The sequence below is a fragment of the Lygodium microphyllum genome, chromosome 10, assembly GCF_053477565.2.
Source record: "Lygodium microphyllum isolate KBCC chromosome 10, Lygodium_microphyllum_v1.1.10, whole genome shotgun sequence".
In the NCBI taxonomy this organism is placed as follows: domain Eukaryota; kingdom Viridiplantae; phylum Streptophyta; class Polypodiopsida; order Schizaeales; family Lygodiaceae; genus Lygodium; species Lygodium microphyllum.
In genome coordinates this window covers 95095235-95117461 of record NC_141144.1, presented here as the reverse complement: position 1 = coordinate 95117461, position 22227 = coordinate 95095235, and the positions used below count along the sequence as shown (strand labels likewise).

General features: G+C 41.2%; 1 protein-coding gene across 6 annotated transcripts; it reads right to left on the bottom strand.

Annotated features, from left to right (window-relative positions):
• Positions 1-1292: 1292 nt before the first annotated feature.
• LOC148030304 (EAP30/Vps36 family protein) lies at positions 1293-12602 on the bottom strand. Of its 6 annotated transcripts, none has more exons than XR_015692162.1 (9): positions 11660-12602; positions 11256-11459; positions 3973-4066; positions 3843-3900; positions 3648-3717; positions 3388-3523; positions 2728-3278; positions 2106-2168; positions 1301-1990 (listed from the first exon to the last, which is right to left on the bottom strand). XR_015692162.1 is itself a non-coding variant. In XM_087686598.1 (7 exons), the coding sequence occupies exons 1-7, from the start codon at positions 12290-12292 to the stop codon at positions 3205-3207; spliced, it is 1269 nt and encodes a 422-aa protein (XP_087542724.1). In that variant the 5' UTR covers positions 12293-12602; the 3' UTR covers positions 1293-3204. The 6 variants fall into 6 exon arrangements, 1 of the variants encoding a protein (XP_087542724.1); XR_015692163.1 differs by having other exon boundaries at positions 1301-1994; positions 2112-2168; XR_015692160.1 differs by having other exon boundaries at positions 1294-1990; positions 2106-3278.
• Between the last annotated feature and the right edge of the window lie 9625 nt (positions 12603-22227).

The window sequence follows — 22227 nt, the reverse complement described above, 5'->3', positions numbered from 1 at the left end:
GTAAGCTTATTTCCAAAGTTGGCTTGCAAAGGGTTGTAAAGGAGGTGGTGCAAGCAAGACCTATGCTACACTACCTTAGCAAGGTTTTATCCAGTCATAAATGTCCTTCTCCCATGGTGATGGGTGATGTGAAATGGAAACTCTTCAACCATTACCAAAGGGGTAATAGCATAGATCCCATCGATGACACCTAGGTAACTGCTATACATGCATAAGGTAATCATCATGGAAAAGGGCTGAGATTCTACTCTTCCCCTCACTTGAGGAAATAGTGGAATCAAGAGACCTACAAAATTGGGAAGGGAACAATGATTGTTAGTCAATGTGTTTCAAAGGGTTTACTAACCCCTCCTAGGACACTAAAAATCTATTAACATCAACATGATTCAACCATCAATAGGTTTCTCAATGAGCTACCAAATCTTGCTTTGTTCTAGTCCCATTTGCTTTCTATGAGTGATATTTTTTATTATGTAATAATGTTATGCATGAATTTTGGTAGCATGTAATCTCATGTTGCATTCAAGCCTATTGACACTTTGAAATAGGATTTTAATATTATGAAATGGATTATAATAATACTATACAGCTTTCAAATCAATAATGATAACATATACATTGTATCACACATGAACCATGCCATTTATAAATTATGTATATAAATGGTGTCACATGTGTATCACACATAATGTCATATATAAATGACGTTACATGTGTATTGGCACACCATACAAGACTCCATGTTTATACTTGTTTGAATAAAACCTCGATGCCACCTCACATAATACAAGTTGGTGTCTCGTCTTAATAAAACTAACAAATGATTATGCATCTTTACATATTACCACATGCCAAAAATGTCTCATAACCACCCCCCCCCCCCCCCCCCCCCGGCACGGCGCACACACAAACAAACCATTGGCCAAACTTTACAAACAAGACAATAATGATAACATATACATAGTGTCACACATGAACCATGCCATTTGTAAATTATGTATATAAATGATGTCACGTGTATCTCACACAATGTCATACATAAATGACGTTACATGTGCATTAGCACACTAAACAGGACTGCATGTTTACACTTGAATAAAACCTCGATGTCAACTCGCATAATGCAAGTAGGTGTCTGGTATTAATGATTATGCAATTGGCCAAATTTTACAAAAAAGACAATGGTGCCCAGACTGAGTTTTGGTTATTTATTTAGCCTACAATTTTCACCAATAAGCTAAGTTCAAACCTGGCAAACCATCATTATGCCTTAACGTGAAGGTGACATACACATGAATCATGATTCCCAAGTTAAGTTCATACTTAACATAATATGAACATGACATTATCATGGAGTACAAATTTAGACTTGTATATTTTGAATAACTGAACCAAATAATGAATATGTCAAAGGACAAACCATATCAAAATCAACTCGTCTGCCTTTACCCACTTGAGCCAGCCATAGTCCAATGTCTACATTTGCAGAGCTTGACACTAGTCTGGAATCCAACTGATTAACCTCTGAAAGTTCCAAGTCATATCAACTTTGCTATCCATCTGCATATGGGATACTGCTTTCACACTCATGTCAAAGTGCAACATTCTGTTGCTAATGTTGAGACTTCTAACATGTAAACACATCCCTGTATGGATTCGCCATGTGCCAATATTCAATATTCAAGCCAACAGCAGGCTCATCTACATCTCACATTATGAAAAACTTGTTGCAGTTGGGTGAAGAAATCATCATTCCCCATTTCTGAACCAAATTCCACTACACATTGGCACAGTCACCCAGCAAATCCACCATTTCCACCACATTTTGGTGTTTTGTTTGATCAGTGCTCAGCAATCCTCAATGGGAGTCCAAGTAGATGCATCAACATAAAAAGGTAAGAATTTCTCATATGTTGCTTGGGTACCAAAGATCACTTGCACAGAGAGCTTGCTTTTAATCAATGGTTTAGGTTCATCCCAGACATGTCGACTACCTTGAAAAGATGGTTCAGCACAAGTACAAGAGTGAGTACCAGGATCATTACCCTCTCCCCTGGCAATTTCATTTCTTTCATCCTCTTAACTTATGACTCTTAAAGACTTACACGTACTGTTCTGAAGCGCACAGCTGGTTCTTTCCTTCTATAGCTTTCCTCTTTTGTAATATGCTGCAGGAATGACAGTTATAGCATAAACAGCAGCAACTAGAGACCCAGCACTTAGTTAACCTGGGAAGGCACCATAGTACAGGAAGATGCAGCACTTTACAAATCTGAGGAGGCAATGCAGTCCAGTCCAGTACTTACATTTACAATAAATCTAGATGCTCTTCCAATTCTATACTTACATTTACAGTAAGTCTAGATTCTCTGATGGTGCAAGATCTGGTAACGACGACCACAAATTTGGTGGACCACTAAAATTTGGCATGTCACACAGGTGTCACAGGGAGACAGTCAGATAGTGCAGGATAGCTTTAAGAATTCTTCACATCCACGTCTACAAATTTAGAGCACGTGACACTAACAGTCAGCATCCAGGCTGCTTTCCGTACACCAAATCTGGTCGTCAATGATAACAGGGAGGGGAGCACATTATGCAGCCAATATGAAACAGATGACAGAAAGAACATGGAACAATGTGTAACAGGAAAGAGCCAAGGAACAGGCTCACTGTAGCATACAGACATGGAGGGAGGGAGTGAGGGAGGGAGGGAGCGATTGCTACCTGGTTCTTGAACTCACAGCATGTACCCACCTGTTAACTGTTCAACAAAGAGAAAATTCATGTCGTGTAAATAGTTCAGAATCCCAAGGTAAGAGACTTGGGAATTTTTTTTACAATTAGAAATTGACTGCAACAGTAATCACAAGTATTCGATTTTCTTACTATAGCAAGCTCCCTTCAGGCAGCATAGATTCTTACTACAAACAAATTCATCGGGCTCCTATCCTCGATGTTAGTAAAGAGTAAAGAGTACATGAAGTCTCCAATAATGATGCAGCATGCATATAAAAAGGTTTGGTAGGTTGAACCCAGCCTTTCAGCAAAGCACAAGAAACAGGCTGTTGTCCAAAAGGAACTTTTCATGTGCTGAACCAAGTTTCCACACCACTGTACTTCTTGGCCTGATTAGGACAGAAGATTGTAGATTCCACTGCTGATTTTGAAGCAGAAATGTCCACTTTGTAAAGGCTTGAAGCTTTACACTTCCACCTCTTTGAAGAAATTTAGGAAAAACCTAAGCCCATCTGGGCCATCATCACGACACAGAAAACCTGCATATCCAAACAGAAGCTAATCACTTCTCACATATCTTCCGCAGCAAGACCAGTGTCAAAGCAACTGAACATCAAGCCTCAATAAAGCCATCAAAGCAAAACCAACCTTTGAACTCAGCAGCAAGAAGCTGTTCCTTGGCAAGAGCTGGTGCCACGCCTAGTGCCCTGGCAGCATCACTTGCACTCACCCCAAACCTTGCAGAATCAGGCTTCATCAAAAGAGACCTAATCCTAGAATGGACCTGCACCGTTGAACGAATTTAGGTGACAATTTTTCCGGACTTTCTAATGCAGCAGTTCAATAAGCATTTCAGTAAATACCGCAACTGGCAAAAACATATAATGATGCTATCAGATGAATCTAACCTCCTCGTCACTCTGATATTTTGATTGAATGACCATAACACCACTGTCAAACCGTCGTAGAATCACTGGCCTGCAGACCTCACCGTTCCAGTGAAATATTGAGAACTAAAACATCAGCAACACAGCTTTGGACAAGCAGACACTCAAGCTTGTCCTAATTAAACAAATAAATTCAAACTCATAATTACAACTTACATATTGAACTTTTCCCAAATTGTGCAGGCTTGCAGCAAATCCTCTGGAGAGATTAGCTCTGTAAAAGCCCCCAAAACAATTTCAATCCCAACTGCCAGTCATCAGACCAAAAGTTCCAGAGTGGGCTTACCTGTTCCTCGAGCTCGGTTAAACAAACAGTACACATCTACCAATGCCATTGTACCTCCAGCTTTCTCCAAAGGAATTTTCACAAAATCTGCAAGCTGAAGTTTCAAACTTCAAAATCTCTCTCTCTCTCTCTCTCTCTCTCTCTCTCTCTCTCTCTCTCTCTCTTTGTGGATGTGTGCGCGCGCATGTGTGCGTGCATGCATTGAGCCACTAGTATTAGGGCCTGCACGCAAACATAATTATGGTGCATTAACTACTAATTTAGTCTCCTTAAAACAGCCCCAAGAAGTACATAATGCTACATTACTAAAAATGCACCCCAATCCTCTATAAATAGGAGTCTTGTGTTTGTGCATCCTCGCTCCATTCCAGCCAACCACACCTCCAGCCCTCTCATCATCCATTGTTGCCCACACCCCTTCTAGAGGACATCAATTCATGGAGCCTATTTGAGTGCTGCCCCTGCTGATCACAGCCCCTACTCAGGAGTCAGCTGGGGGGACATGATTTCCAGCCTTGGACTATTGCATCTCAGTCTTCAGCCTGCTGTCAGAAGTGGGTGCAGGCTGCAGCGATGGATGTAAAACTGTTGTAATAGACTGCACAACATGAGAGAGACCAGACAAACTGTAAAGATAAGAAGAAAACTGCAAAGAGAACTCAAAGGAAGAATGCTTGGGAAATGGAATCCATACATTGAGATGAGACAGTACAAGACAATAGTGAGTCACTGGCTGAGTGGGCATTGGCATTGGCTCCCTCTCTCCAACAGGACCTATAAGTAACTAAGTATGCTGAAGTGAATGACTAAGGAGGAGGGAGCCTAGCAATAAATAGCCAATAATAATGATCACATCAGTCAGCATCTTGTCAGCCACAAATATGCAATCAACCACCCACAAAATGCCCAGTCAGTCACAATTTAGCCCCAATAAATTAGGCGTTAACAAATAAAGATTGATAAATAATGTGCCTAGCAATGGATGCACAGCCTCACGTGAATTGACTAATATGCTGATACCCTATCTCTAATCATGGGCGATCTGATACAATACAATATATGATGTTAATGACTCATCATAGTACATACAACAATGACCATCAAAATGGACCATGGATACCCAAGCAATGGGTGATCAAGCCACCACCAAGGTGCCTCAAAAAGAACTTGATTTTGATGTCAATCGTACCAACTTCTGAAAACAAAAGCTAACCATAACAGCTTGCTCTATCTATCAACAATGCCTTTGGACATACGCAACCATCCTACTAGCAATGCCTCTGAGCAAACATGACCATGGACTCCCCACCTTTGGCCAAACCACCAAAGCATCCCTTCATGCGACCTCAGACTAGGAGAAAATCTCGCTCTATGTCAAATAAAACAACTCATAAACCTAGATGTCGATCCCAACTTCAACATTTCAAAACCTGCCAAACTTCGATCAATGCATAAGGAAAGTTCCTCTCTGGGTTCTTTGCACCTATATACCTGTATAAATGAGGCCCAACTGCCCCACCTCACCACCCTCTCACAATCCCTCTCTAGAGTCTCAAGGGTCGCCAACACTATAAAGCAACAAAGGAAGGGGCAGCTATGCCCTTCCCCTTCTCTACAAAAGATGTGCCCTTCCGTGCCTTGGCCTTCACCTTTGCCAAAGGGTTTGAATTAGAGTCAGAGTTGAAGTCAAAGGATGACAACTCATGGAAAGATTTTGTATATTGTTGTTGCTCCTTCCGTGATATTGCTAAATCCTTGCAATGCTTGAGTAGGTGTCCCTTCTTACCACAAGAATAACACTAGACTTTCATCTTCTTTTTCCTATCACCCCTCTCTAAAATTGCGAAGGCTTCATCATGGTCACCATCATGAGTTGAAAGCCTCCCCTGTAAGTTTAACTTCAAGGATGTCTCATGCTCAAGTAGCATGGAAGACATGTAAAGCTAACTAGTGTCAATGACATCTAGGCCCGTATAGCATTGGCTGCTCCATCAAACTCTAGAAGAAGCTTATGAAGCAAAGTCTCCACAAGATAAGCCTTTGGGAGAGTCGACTGCATGTACTAAAGCTAATCTTGTACCTATGTAACATAAAGTAGAAAAGACTCAATAGTATCCTTCGGCTCAAACTTCATTTGCTAGAGATGGCCATAGAGGTGTCAAAAGATGACGTACCAACAAGACAATAGGGTTTGTGGAGAGGAATATGGAGTGAACTCGGCAAACATGGAGAAGAGAAGAGAAGAGAGAAGAAACTCTGATAAGTGGAATAATGAAGATCTGAATCATGGAGTGAATGTGATACAAGGAAACAAGGGTGCCGTAGCACAAGGAAGACGATGAAGACAGCCACGAGCCACAAACCACGAACCGCAATGTCCTCTTGAAGGGGTGTGAGGGTAGTGGAGAGACTAGAGAGAGGAGGTGACGGACTAAATTAATCAGCCGTGTAGAATGAGTGACAAAAGCAGCCTATAAATAGGCAAGAGACTGTCTAGGGTGGCACCCAGAGGGAGAGCACCGACTGTCTAGGGTGGTGCCCCACTGTGGGCACCCAACCCCTTTTTGGGACTGTCCACTGTGAAACCCTAAACACAAAACACAAAACTACGGGTAAAGGGTTTCTCAACACCCCCTCTCAGGCCCAAAAAGGGGAACAAGAGAAGAGTGAGGTGGAGATGGAATGCTACATGCTGAAGAACGCTCATGCAGCAAGTGCCACTTGGACTGTGTACCTCGTGGGAAAATTGTTCACTTGCCCAAGCGCCCTAGTACAAAGATGATGAAAACATGCAATGCATAGAAGGAACGTCGGACTTTGTGTGGTGCCGAGAACCATAAGAATATGCTTGTACTCGATCTCGAGAGTAGACTCCATGTTGACCAAGGGACAAAGAAGATCCACCCTAGAAGCTAAGAGTACCATTTGAAAGGAGACCTTTGAAGATAGTCAGGAGACTAGACGAGCTGTAGAACCCGAAACTCAACCTTGGGAGAGAAGCCACTAGCTCCATGACGCCATGCTGGAAGGAATATGAAGGCCTAGCCACCAAGTTGTTGCTGAAGACCCAAGGGGCTCAATCAAGGTAGATCGTCTAGATCCTGGGTATGAGTAGAGGAAATGATTGTTCAAAGGAGAGCCACTCCTCGAAAGTGAAAGGTGGCGATGTGTGAAGAACTTCATGGCACATAGGGTCCCTCTCTGAATCGGAAGGAGTAGAAGTAGCAGCCCCCTCTAAAGTTGAAGAACTGGAAACCCCCTCTGAGGGCAAAGTAAGAAAATCCCCCTCTGAATCCCAATCTGAGAGAAAGGAAATTCAATCACTCATGGCTCACGGATTACGAAGCATCTGATGACGAAGAAAGTGCTGCCAGTCATGCTGCCGAAGAAGGTATCTAGGGCTTAGAAGAAGCCGGAAAGCACCCAAAAGTGGCCTCTCGAACTGAAGTGGAAAAGGGTGGGAAAGGAGGCTCAAGATGAGCCAAGGGTGGGAAACAATCGCAAGCTCGAGAGAGAGTGGACTATGGAGGGGATATGGACCGCGGAAGCCACTGTACCCAATAGTGGGCGACGGAAATCTCTGCGCAGTGGGGTGGTCTCTGAGAGGGCTTATTGCCTCATAAGGTCTTAGAGCCTCCGTGTGCTCGAAAGGACTTAGTGCGCGTCGGTTGCGGCTTATTACCTTGAGCATAATACTCTGGTAGCCGATGCAGAATGATCTCTATGGCCTAGAAAGGAGAGGTAGCACAAGGAGTGTCTGATGGAAGATGCATATACTCCGGAGGGGTGGGAAGCAAAGGTCGAAGTCAACAGTCATCAATGGAATGACCGTTCTTGTCGTAGTAGGAACACCCAGTAGACTGGTCATCTGTTCAGGAAGAAGCCATGGGTACCAGTGTGCCTTGCACAATGTGTGCCAAAAGGGATATTAGGGCAATAGAAGGACTAATAGTGAGTTGCCAGCTGCAGTAGGAGAATGCTACCAGCAGTAAGAGGTTGCAACCAATAGAAAAACACAAGGTACAACAGTATGGTGGAGCTATCAGGTTGTAGAGAAAAGCCGCCAACAAACTAGCTGAGTTGCCAGGTTGCAGAGAACAGCCGCCAACAATAGGGAGGAGCCGCCAACAGCAGAGAATAGCCACCAGCAATCTGGCTGAGCCGCCAACAGCAAGGAGGAGTTGCCAGCAATCTGGCTGAGCTGCCAACAGCAGAGAACAACTGCCAACAGTCTGGCTAAGCCGCCAGCAGATTGGGAGGTGGAGGTGGCAGTAGCAGCCCTGAATGAAGGCTAGAAAACAGCGAACACAAGAGGGAGAAGACACCAATTAGGATGTTGATGCATCGGAAGAAGAAGAGAAGTGGATGTTGAACCCACCACCGGTCTTTGCCTTCACTAGAGTGGAGGATCTTTGCCACTGTTTGAGAAGATCCAGCTCTAATACCATGTCAAAAGACAGCATACCAACACAACAGTAGGTTTTGCGAGCACGAACACACAGTGAACTCGGCAAACATGGAGAAGAGAAAATAAGAGAGAAGAAACTCTCATAAGTGGGATGATGAAGATCTGAATCATGGAGTGAATGTGATACAAGGGAACAAGGGTACCGTAGCACAAGGAAGATGATGAAGACAACCATGAACCACGAACTTCAATGTCCTCTTGAAGGAGTGTGAGGGTAGTGGAGAGGCTGGAGAGAAGAGGTGACGGATCGAATGAATCAACCGTGTAGAATGAGTGACAGAGGCAGCCTATAAATAGGCAAGAGACTGCCTAGGGTGGTACCCGGAGAGAGAGGGAGCCAATTGTCTAGGGTGGTGCCCCACTGTGGGCGCCCAGCCCCTTTTTGGGGCTATCCATTGTGAAACCCTAAACGCAAAACGCGAAACCCTAAACGCAAAACGTAGAACGCAAAACTAGGTGTGAAGGGTTTCTCAACAAGAGGGTCACAGCTTGTATAATTGATGGAGTCTTATACAACATTTGTAACTTCTCCCGCACTTTTAAAGCTATTCTACGCAAGGTAACTACTAGAAGGACCTCTTTAGAAATGCACTTGAACAAAGCAAAATAAGCATGGGTCTCATCTACATCCCAAGTAAGACTTGCTTCCTCATAGTTGTCACAATCCCAATCATTTGAAAGGGGAGGAATTTGGTGCCCCACAAGGGCTCTTCAAACCACCTACCATAGGCAATCTGCACAAACCAAGGTTTCAGTGCTCCGTGTTATAGAGGTGCAAGACCAGCTTCGGCACATGGACTAGAGACACCTCTAGTGTTAACGATACTCTACAAGCTTCCCCCCGAAGTTTGATGGAGTGGCGAATGCATTGAGGGTGAATACATTCTCTACACCTATGAGCTTTACTCATATGTCCTTGATGTTGCTTGAGCATGGGGCATCTTTGCGTTTACAGGGGAGACTTCTGTCTCGTTATGGAGATTGGGACACTTGCAAAATAATTGGAAGGAGTTAGTAGCCTCATGGAAGAAGAAGGAGAAGCAGATGAAGTAAGATGCAGACTCCTACGTCGTGTCATCCTCTTCCTCAAACTCCGACTCCGATCCTTCAATCAAGAGGAGGTCTAAGGCATGGCACGGCTCGGCTCTACTTCTTCAAACTAAGGGAAGGGCTTGACTGCCCCTTCCTCTGATGCTTTATAGTGCAGGTGATGTGATCATCCCTCACGACTCCAGTGCCAAAGAGGAAGTGTGAGAGGGTGGTGAGATGGGACAGTTGCATCTCATCTATACAGATATACAGGTGCATGTATTCCAAAAAGGAACATTCTTGACGCAATCGATCGAAGTTTGGCAGATTCAAATCTTGAAGTTAGGATTGATATCCAAGTTCATGATGTTTCTTTGATAGAGAGTAGGATTGGCTCCTAGTCCGGCTCCTAGTCCGAGCTCACATGAAGGGACACTTAGGTGGTCTTGGCCAAAGGTGGGGAATCCATGGTCACATATGTTCACATGCATTTTTTATAGGATGGTCTTATATGCTACTATGAGACATTGTTAACAGACACAGAGATCTATTATGACTCTTCTCTATTTTTAGGAACTAGTACAATCAACATTTGACCTCAGGTTCTCTCCGAGCAACTTAATGGTGGCTTGATCACCCACTGCTTGGGTATCCATGGTTCATGTGTGAGTCTGTGCATGCCAGTTGGGCTAGGCACACTAGTCATTATTTAGGAATTATTTTAGTGATTTTTATGTGGCATTTTATGCCAATCGGCAAGCATTAAATGCTGGCCAACCAGCTGCCATATTTGGCATATTTTGGGCCTATTTATTCAGGGGCTCCCCCTCCTCCACATTCGGTCATCATCATTCTTCAGGTGGTCTTCCTGTTGGAGAGAGGAGCTGATGCAAGAGCACCCACACAACCAATGACTCACTGTTGTATGCATAATTCTCATGTTTGGTATATGGATTCCATTTCCTGAGCACATCTGTGAGTTCTCTTCTTTTGCAGTGTTCTTTTGTATTCTTTCTCTTCTATCTTGTGTTCAGCAGTTTATTTCAGCACTTGTCTATGCTTCCATTGCTGCACCACTTCTCACACATTTGACAAAAGCCCAACCTCACAAAGGCATAATGTTTGCAAACTGAGCAAGTGGTATATGCTGCCCATATTCTCTCCAGCCTAGACCACTAGCATTTAGCTACAAGTTATAGTCCATGTAGCTTTTCACAATAGAATTGCAAAATGCAAGAATTCATTCTACTAAGGACTTCTTATAAGAACTGAATCAGATGTTAGCTTTTGCTGATGCTAGGAAAGTGTGAGATTAATCTAAAGAGTTACGCAAACTCTTAAGGGACATGAGTTTAAGTTCACGAGTCTCTCAAGACTGGCAAAACTGCAAAGTCGTTTCCAAAATATTATGGTCTAGTCACAACACTTTAAAAAGGTTGAATTTGTTGCTTGCAATTGCTAGCACATAGCAAAATACACACAGTTTTCCAATGAATAAGAATAGGCCCAAATTATGAGAGCATACTGAACTGGTCAATGATGAAGACCTATTCGAGGACATATCATTTTCACATGAGCCTCTTTGCAACATTTCTTTCAACATGATTTTAATCCAGAATAGTTTAGAATAAATTGAGCATTATCTATCATTATTGCAACACTTTTAGCTTGTTTCAGATACAAGAAGAGAAACGTAAGCCGTTTTCAATGAGAAAAATGAAGCATCTTGTATTTTCCCAGGTAAGAAAGCATTGAAGTGGACACTAGTATGACAGTTCGAAAGCACCTGACGTGACAGCTGCTGATGATAGAGAGCACCAGCAGTCTCCTTTGTCACAGGTGAAGTTATACCAACACTCAACAGCCAGTCTTGCATTTCTTGTTTGGAAGCAAGCCCTTCTTCATCTGCAGAGCCTGCCTGCCCACTGGGTGCTGCAATCAATTTTGATCTCATCTTTTCAGCTAAAACAACCATCTCCTTTGCCTTCCCCTATGTAGGTAACATAAGTTTCCAAGCAATGAGCTATATTATAAATATGTGGATCCAAATTTAACATGTCCACACAACTACTTCAAAAAAACTCAAATATTGGAGTTTTTGATCATTTTTCGGATAAAAAGCCTTCACATGATTGTGAATGAGCTTAATGATCCTGCTGCATCTGATAGGATAATCTTTTGGCCACTTACCATCAATGCATTCAAATCTTGAAAGGCATCATGTAGATCCTTCTCTGTCCTTTCCCGATCCAGCTGGTCTCTCATCAAGAGTCCTGATACTCCAGCCATCTCTGGGTTTAGTCGGCTTGGACCTGGAGCATCCTGTCTTAATGCTGCACTGTTGGCACCTGCATTTTCACGGTGAGTTGCCTCCCAGCCCTTTGATTGCCATTCTTCGACCAATTTTTCAACAAATGAATCTACACTGGGCTGGCCTCTCAGAATGAGCACAACAGTGACAGTGGACCGTGCTGATATATGCCCTTGAGATGAAAGGCTTCCTTCCGATGTGGCCCAAACATGCAATTTGATGCGCGGTGATGAAAACATGGTTTTGATGTTCTTCTTGGGCGGGACAATACGTGAAATGGCAGCCAGGGAAATTGCTCCAGCCTTCTGTCTGTGCTCACTGATCCAAAGGATGCGATGTGAAGTGAGATGAACAATCCCATCTTTGAGAGGCGGCACGGCGGCAGGGGTAGAATCCAGTGCGAGCTCAACATTGCTTAGGACATGGGATTCAACTTCCCCATCCAAAAAATGGGGCCTCCCACTGCTTGTGAGCTTGAGGGGGTGAAGCAGCTTGCCCCATTCCCCCTCCATGGAAGTGATGTACCTCAGATATGATCCTGTGTATGCTGCCGATGCGTGTGTCAGGTCCCAGGCAACAATCGTCTGCCTTCTTCAGACGTCCGCGCAGACGATCCCTGTGGGGACTGATGGAGGAACTATGGCCTGCCCCGGGCCAGAGCCTTACAAAGCCGAATAGCCGATAAGGAAATGGACCTGCAGACCTGTGATATGCGTCCGTTCTCTCTCTCTCTCTCTCTCTCTCTCTCTCTCTCTCTCTGGGTCCTGCAATGACAACATGAATGCTCATTAATTTTGACATAATGAAGGTTCATTTTTGAAGGTTGCAGAGCCCTTGCGATCCATTATTGACTTGCTAGAGAAACCCAAATATTTTCAACCCTTTCTATTGAAGTACAACGAGAAAAATTTGCCCTTCGATATCAGCATTGCATTCGAATGGTATTTTTTTATTTAAAAACAATATATTTTATTATAAATATAATTATTTATCTAAATATTTATCATTTTATGACAGTTTGGATTCCGAAACTTCGAAGATTGAGGTTGATAGTTAAAACCCTTGACTCCTTGAGCGGCGACTCGCGAGCCTTGAGGCTTGAGGGCCGAGGCTTAGGAAGTTGGGCGGCTGGGTCTTTAGGCTTTCAACTTTCAAGTTTCCAGAATCAGGGTTTAGAATCCCTAGAGGCTAGCCCTATCTTTTTGAAAGTGACGTTCAACTTGAGACCTTACTCCCGCCATTTCCTAACCTCATATTCTCTTGGGAATCATAGTATAGTGTGTGGTAAGTTGAGTACAGTGTGCATATTGCACAGTGCACACTGTGCAGTGTGGCCACTGGAGCCTGGCAGTGTGCCCAATGCCCAATGACCTGAGAGTCAAGACGAACTGCCTAGTGCAACGTGCCCATGATTGCCACCGCCCGCGGCCACCACTGGTCGGCCAAATCCCAAGGGGTAGGGGCCAACTGCCAACGGCGGCATGCCACCGTCCACAATCCCCATTGGCCATTGCCACCTCAAGGCTCAAACCTGCACTAGACACCATCGAGACTCGAGACTCTAGAAATCCGTGCAGCATGGGCTTGGAGGTTGGGACTCGAGACTCACTCGAGAGTCAAGAGCTGTCGAGTCTCGACGTTGCGTCGTCACCGAAGTTGCCACTGGCTCCCGTCCTGTCACCTGACTCCCAGGCTCTAGCTGGTTGCAAACTTGCACGTGGTGGCATGAACGATGCCACCCACGCAGGCAGCAGCAGTGACCAGTGACCACCCTATAACTAGGTAGCCCATGACTCACGAGTCACGAGTCACACCCCGTGACCAATCACCCAGGGGCCAGGCTCCAAACTTCAAAGTCCAGAGTCCAAGTTCCAACCAACCAGCCCACGATTGACAAAGAAGTCCGGACTGCCAAATTGCCAATTGGTCACTGCTTGCAGCGGCGTAGCCCTAGTGCCCAGGGGGGTGTCATGCGTACCATTACTAGGCTCCATCGTTACCAGTGCGGTCACCACTACCGACATCACGACTCACGTGTACCATTACCAACGTCACCAGCATTGCGACTCGCCATTCTTGAGTATCTACTATCAACTCTCAACCTCTTAGCGTATTCTTTCAAACATATACTCTAAATTTTTGGTATATTTTGATTGATGTAAATAGTTTACTACCAATTATATAAGACTAGTATTTGCATTTCAAAAGAACACATCAATAAAAATGTGTACTATTGAATAAATGCTTATTCATATATTGTATTTGTTCATGCTAGTCTGATTTATCATCTATGTCCCCATCATGGTTGATCAAGTCCTCTACAAAGTAGAACCATGATCAGTACATTACAACTAGTTGCACATCATTACATTATAATTAGTACCATTGTAACTACAATATACTAATGTTCAACCATTTAGAGTATCTTCAGTGTAACGAGAGTGTAATATACTTTTGCTTTTTGCATATAGATATGGGCCGTCCTAAGAGAGATTTAAGTCAATTGACTCTATCTTTGGCACTTGCGAGAAAGAAGCGTGTGACTCAAGGGGATTCCACTCTTGTTGGTGACACGTTGAATGCACCTCTATCGCGTCCAATACACCTAGTGCATCTATTCATGCAAATGTGAGTTTGGATCTTAACATGCCTATGGAAGATGTAAGTGAAACTGTGGATTCTTTTGATGATGCTATACGAAGCCTTGATGAGGTTCGAGAACAATATGTTGCTCATGCAGATGCTACCCTAGATTATGAGGGTAGTGTGCCTCAAAAGGTTAAAGGGCAACGCTCTTACAAAGAGCATTGGAAAACATATCACCCATGGAGTTACGCATTGCATGATGCTAATGGTAAGGAAAGGATATTTTGTAGCTATTGCATACAATTTCGGATGAGTAATGCTTTTGCCACAGTTGGGAGCACAGTATTGCAAAGGCCATTGTTACAAATACATGAGAAGTCTAAAGAGGATGAGAAGGCTGCATTTTTATGGGTTGAAAAAGAAAGGAAGTCTATGAAGCCTATGAACTTGCATCTTGAAAAGATGGACTCAACTACAGTAGACAAAAAGGTTTCTCGTGTGAAAGTTCTTTTGAAAGTTCTGTATTTCATTGCCATTAGGGATAAGCTTTTGTGTGACTTTCAAAAGGATATAGAGGAATTGGCATTCCTTGAAACCCCAAATGTTCCTATTGATCATAGCTATGCATCCTACCTTTCATACACATCTTCTTTGCTTTTCTTGGAGGCATGTTATGCACATTTTTATGAGATGGTCAGATGTGAAATTATTGAGAGTCCCTTCTTCTCCTTGATGGTAGATGAAAGTATGGATATCTCCAATGACCATCATATGATTGTGTGTTTAACATATTTGACAAAGAATGGTGATATATATAATCATTTCATAAGATTGCTCCATACAAGCAATGGAACTGCAGTGCTTTATATGATGCACTTTCAGAGTTCTTATGCACTTATGGTTTATCAAAATCAAAATTAGTGGGTTTTGCTACTGATGGATGTAGTATTATGATGGGCAATGAGAATGGATTGGCTGCACGTTTTGCTAGAGACGTGCCTCATTTGGTTGGGGTGCATTGCGTTGCACATAGAGATGCTTTGGTAGTAAAAGATGCATTGTGTGCATTTCCTATTTTTGATATTGTGGAGAAGGCAATAAAGAACGCTTACAAATGGGTAAATAGCTCCTATAAGAGACATGAAGAGGCAAAGGATCTTGCTTCAGAGTTTCATCTTTCAGCACACTAGGTTCTAAGAATTCATGACATTTGTTGGTTGTCACGTGGGCAAGTGACAAAGAGAATGGTAACTTTGATGCCAGTTCTCTTGTGTATTTGGATGTGAGAGAAAGGTGACGTATATGTCTCCTTTACCTCTTTCAAAGTTCAATTTTTTCTTCATTTGTTGGCAGATGTGCTTCATCATCTAAATGTATTGAATAAGAAATTCCATGTTGATCATGTGGATATTACCATAATAGGCACGGAGCTTGTGACACTATGGATCTTCTTCAAGCTCGTTTTCTTGTAGGTGAGTTTGGTAGAGGTGCTAAGCATGTCACTCAATTTTTTGGACTAGTGAAAGATGGTTGCATGGTGTTTCAAAATGGTAGAGGAGGTTTGGATAAGCATGCTTTGCATATTGATGTGCTGGGAAATAAAGATACAACCAAGGATCTTATCACATGGGATGCTTGTTTTGATGTAGGAAGACAATTTATCCATGGAGTTATTACTTCATTGCATGCTCGATTTCATGACTTGGAGCTTTTTGAGGCTACCAAAATATTTAGTCCTAGAGACTACCCAAAGGATGTACGTGGTATTTTCAGCATGGGTGCTATATGGATTAGGCCATTGTTGAAAAAGTTTGGTGATGTAGTGAATGTGAATATGTGTAAATTGCAGTATGAAGAGTTCATGACAAAATTGAAGAGAGCATGTCTTGGAAAGAGTATGCATATGGCATCGCAGTTTTGTGCACATGATATTGAATGGGACCAATCCTTTAATGAGATGAAGAAACTTTGGCGTGCTTGCTTGGTCATTGTTGCAAGCACTGTCAATTGTGAAAGGGGATTCTCCAAGATGAATCACATTAAGTCCAATGATCATAATCGATTGAGCTTAGAGAATGTTAACAAGCTCATGTTTCTTTCTTACAATGGTATACAAGACCCAAGAGAGGTAGATTGGGATGCAATCTACTCTACTTGGGATAACTTGAAGCCTCATCGAGATGTTGATATCCATACCACAAGTTAGATAGCTATGCTCTCACTATGCTATCACTTGTATGGACTATTCTAATTTCTTTTCTTTGTTGACTTGAGATTTGAAAGTTGTTATTTTAGCATACAATTCAAATAAAAAGATATTAGCATTGTTGTTAAAGCTTGTAAGAATAGGGAGGTTTATGTCTCATATATTACTTTGAAGTTTGAAGTTTCATGCCAAAGGCACTTTGAATAAATAGTTAATATAGGCTAGAGAACAAATCTACCATCCTTAACAAGTCCTACACCTAGTTATGCCTCTCTCTTTCACAGCAATAATCATGAAGATTTTAAGTATAAATCTATGCCAAAAATATTATAACAAAGTTCATAAATTCCAATAGGTGTAGTAAACATTGAAAGTAAAAATTGTCTCGCACATGAATTAGAAGTCTATAGTTGTTAAGTGGATTTTATTGAAAAGCTTGCTCGCATGAAGTTTGGATATTGAAAGGTAATATTTATTCTAATCATTTGAAGGCCATACTTCAAAAAGTGAACCTTCAAGTCAAAGGGCAAGATGGTAGATAGACCTTCCAAAGAAAATATAGACTAGCCCTTCAAAAATGAACACTACATGATATGCACAATCCGCATTTTGCAACAATTATGCATTGTTTAATTGCTTCACGTGACTTCAATGAGGGATTCCTTTGACCTTAAGCACAATCTTCAGTATTTCGCAAATTAGCCTAAAGCTTTAAAGAGGGCTTGTTTTAAGCTTCCATCACTATAGCCTATGACTTCAAAGAGTGCTTGATTTGAGCTTCCATCACTAATCATTAGCAATTCTCAACCTAGCCTAGCAACATAGTCAATTATCACAATTATCGCTATGGTTAATGTACAACGATCATAAGTCTCCTACATACATTCAAGAAGTGAGAAATCAACATAATAATTTCTCAATTTTCAATCTTGAAGCCCACCAGGGCAATATCCACAATGAAGCAACAACTAATACCTTAAACTAACATATTAACTCATTTACACTTTGCTCCATTAAGGTATATCGATAGTAGTTAGTCTATTGATTAAAAAGATGGAAAGAGAACATGGCAAAATGGAAGATAATAGAGAACACAAGTGCAATAGAGAATAGGAGAGAATAAAAATTTCATTTGATACTTGACCAATACAATCAATGGCTAAAGGCTCTATGCACCCTTGCATTGCTATGAGCTTCAATGGTGATGCAACCAAATGTTAGATGCATGGAGGACAACGAGTATCAAAGTTACAAGTGCTCAATCATTGTAATTTATTGAAGGTAAGCATTGTTTGTCTACATATAGTATTGAAGGCTGGTCAATCATATATGCATGTAGATGATTCACCTCAACTAACCAATAGAATGGACCCATTGACCACTACCCACATATGTGACATATAGTAACTTGGGAAAGATTCCTTGACTCTTGCCAAGGGGGCTATTGGCCCCCAAAAAAGCTCAATGAGGGGCGACCCTAAATCACATGGATGAGGTGCATCTGATAATTCATAATACAATGCAAACTACTACCTTTGATAATTATTTTCCACTTGATCCAATAATCGAGTCTTGATAAAGTATCTCGTAAGCATCCAATCTACAAGGCTAGACCCCTTTCAATGTCTAGCCAAGTAACTAAGACATTGGCATTTGAGTGACCTCCAACACCACCCTTATCAAAGATGAATTTCCCATTCAACCCTACATAGAGTTTATCAAGGTAGTACAATACTCCAACTCCACAACTCCATATCCAATGAGCTCTCACACGTAATGCTATCGAATCTTTATATGTTTTGTGTTGACATGAAACAGATTCTTTGCAATCACCATGCAAATCCAACTGTTATATTTCATGACTATCATCTCTTTGATTAAGACTCAAATCTTCCTTAGTCAATTTGCTTCACAAACAGCAAAGCATGGTGCCTTTTACTCACCCTATATAAAAAGTAATGCCATTGTGGGTGGCTTCTTATTGATCCAAGAGAAAATTCCCAATCCAAGTGATAAGTAATATTCAATAATTGATTTGGCCCATCTAAATCATTGTGTTTAACTAAGGTCACGCCCCATCTATAGGTGATGCCATAGTCCATTATACCCTTCAAGTACTTTAGCACCCACATTCCTACTATCCAAGAGTTCTTTTGAGGCTTATTTGGGAAATGCTTTAGGACTCTAAGATATGATATGTTCTTGCATAGAAAGATAAGACTTCCCATGAGCTTTCCATATTTGCTCATATTCACAAATACTAATGCATCTTCTTTATGACAAGTTTGCATTTGCTTCCATTAGTAAGAGCACTACCTTACACTCAATCATCTCAAATGCCTTTAGAATCTCCCTAGCATAACTTCATTACAATATGTTATTGAGACACCTCAATGCCTAGTCTTAGATTGAGAGTCTATGACACTTTTACTTGTATATGTATATACCTCGAATTAATAGGATTTACTATCTATAACTAATATTAGAATTGTGACCTCAAAGCTATAATGGACAATGCAATCGTAGAGAATTTGATTGTATTGGTAATGCAGTTGACAAGGGAGTGAAGTGGGGCAACCTACATGTACTCACAATTCTATTAATTGCCATTGGGAAAAGAGAAGAAACTTATACAAATTTGGTAGCCTTGCTCCACTAGTTTTACAAAATCCTTAAGTAAATCAAACACTAATTTTTGGAGCCTTGAGTACCACTTTTTAAGGTTTTGGTCCAACTAAACATGCGAGAAGTCCAAAATTTGGACGGTGGTTGTTAAGCATCACAATGTTGATCTATAAAACCACCACTAAAAATCCTTCCTAAAAATTCTATGTTTAGATTGTTATTACGAGGACACATTGTACCATTGAAGTTACTCATAAAGTTATAAGGCTAATATTGTCGCATGCAATTGCCCCCTTGTGCTACTCCTTATTTTGACTTACTATGCAAGAGGATATTCATCACTAAATTAGTTGTGATATTCTCACCCAAAATTGATCCATTCTCACATAGCACATAAGGGCACATAATGAGGACTAAGTCTCGTTATCTCTATTTGTAGAAAAACACATGAACTTGTAGTGCTATCCTTAACTTGCTACAAATTTTTTCACAAAGATGGGTGTGATGCTTACTTATTCTACTTACCTACATACAATATTCCTACATGTTGCACTTTTTCATTTGGTTGAGAATAAATTTTTGAGCAATTAACTACAATAGCAGATTTGAACTATGGCATGTATATACATCTTTTGGGGGCTATGCAAGCTTCCACTTTTTTTTACCATACAAGCAAAGATCTTTCTCCTAATTTGCCACAAGATGTCCAAGATAATAAAAAACTTAGCATTCATAAAGTCTTCATTTCAAATAGAATATATGCCTCAACAATACATATGTGGATGCTTACTTCTCTATCATATGAAGAAACTCAAAAATGCTTACTTTCTATGCAATATATTAAGCATATAAGCCCTTGATAGAACCTTCCCTTCTTTGTATACAAATAGTTAGCCAAAATAGTGCCTTATAGCATTGAAAGGAGGCATCTACTATAGAGGCATGGGTGAATATATATATCTCATCCATCTTGCTTGAGCTCCAAGTTTGAATTTCCCCAAATAGTTGCTTGCTTTGTGAAGGAGAATGCTAGTCCAATTCACCCCATGAAAGGGTTGCTTCTTCATGATGCTTAGTAAAAGAACAATGCTTGAACTTAGGTTGGGTCAAATCTTGAGCTAACACATCAAGTTGGGATGGTCACTTCACCCTCTTTAATAGTCAACAGGACACCCAGGTTTTATTGCTAGACCCCACCAAGGTCAAGAAAGTGTCATTATTAGCCTTGTTCTGTCACTAGCCCCTTACCTTAGTAGAAAATACGAATGAAGATATATCTAGAAACAACTAAAACGTGGGAAAAAAGAAAAGTATGGAGTGATATTGCAACTTGCGGAGGGAATAAGCATATTGATGTCATGTTGCTCATGGATTTATCTATCATAAATTTGACCAAATAGCATGCCACTATCACCTATATCTTGAAAGAATCTAGGAAAGAATATTTAGAGAAGGAAATCTAGATCATCCAATTTGATTGTTTTATTAATGGACTTTCATTATTTTCAAAGCATCAAGTTCCATCAATAAACACTGGAGCTTTGTGCATTTTTCTAGGGCTAGCCTTTCTAGGGCCAAAAAGGGGGATTATGAGCTTTAGATACAAGCTAATCTTTTAGAGCAATCATTCATGCAAAGGCTTTATCTCCATTTTTACGTGATGTTACATAATGCATTGGTACAAATAATTTTTACTCAGTATTGGTAGTAGCTACCATGGCATATCCTAGCACCTCCTTGGTTGCAAGCTTGTGCCAAAACATTAACATATTTTGGGATGAGTAAAACTAGTTCACAGTTGCACATATTACAACACCCTTGAATCATGTTGTCCAAACCCTCCCTTCAAGGAACAATATTGAAAATTATCAAACTAGACTCAACCTTCTATTCTTGTATAGATTGAATTGGTGCTTTGGTACATGAAGCAAGAAATGTTCAAAGTTGCCAAACATTTGAGCAAGAGAGATACTTGTATGTACTATTTATATGAAACCATTCCCATGTATTCATACTAATGTACTTCCTCGTGACATATTTAGTTTCAAGATAGCCCTTTGACTACTCAATTGATATGGCTTGAGATGCAAGCTAATATCATATGGTGCACAGATCGGATGGTGTATGCGCACGTAGTGAGTGCCGGAAGGTCCCCAAGAACAAAAGAACTCTACTTTTGCATAAAAAACAAGAGAGAAATCTTGCACGACATGAAGCAAAAGACCAATTGGGTACAATCTCCCCCCCATGCCTTGTGTGAGCACTCCACAAAGCGTGTATTTGATATATTATTCCTCTCCAAGCTAAAAAAATAGCCCAATTTACAATTAGCACGCTTTAGCTTTTGTGTTTGCTTTTGTCCCACTGGTGCCCAAATACAAAGTCCAATAACAAATATTTAAATCGTGCGCCCATGCGCATACAAAATAATAAATAAATGTCAAGTGCTTCAATAAATAAGCGCGTCAAAATAAATATTAGTGCCACACCTAAGATGCGCGCCCATTAAAAATGATAATTTTTTCTAAATAACTTGAATACATGCTATCGCCCAGTGCTTCCGAACGCCACCGATACTTGCTCTACACATCAACTGAAGCATTCACAATTGTTAGAAAATAATAAAATTAAACCGACAAAAGTGAATACCTAGCATTCTTCAGCTACAAAATAAATAAATTGGTTAGAACTCAATCCTAACCTTAATTTATTATGAGTGCTCACTCTAAACTCATAAACGTCTATTAATTTAAATATGTATTTTGCAAAATCACCCACTTGCACATTAAATTAACAAGGCGCCCGAAAAGGACAAGCGTCCCCCCATCGACTTTTTGCACAAGGAATCCACCTTGTGTATGAGCCTCGGCAATAAAGAAAATTTTACGAAATCCACCGCAAAACCTCACAGAATACACCATGGAATATGCCTCCTGGCATCATACCCCCAGGGTGGAATAGCAATTGTCCTCAATTGCTATTAGCTCAATGTGGAGCCAGCAGTGAGGAGTAAGCACTTAGGTCTCGAGC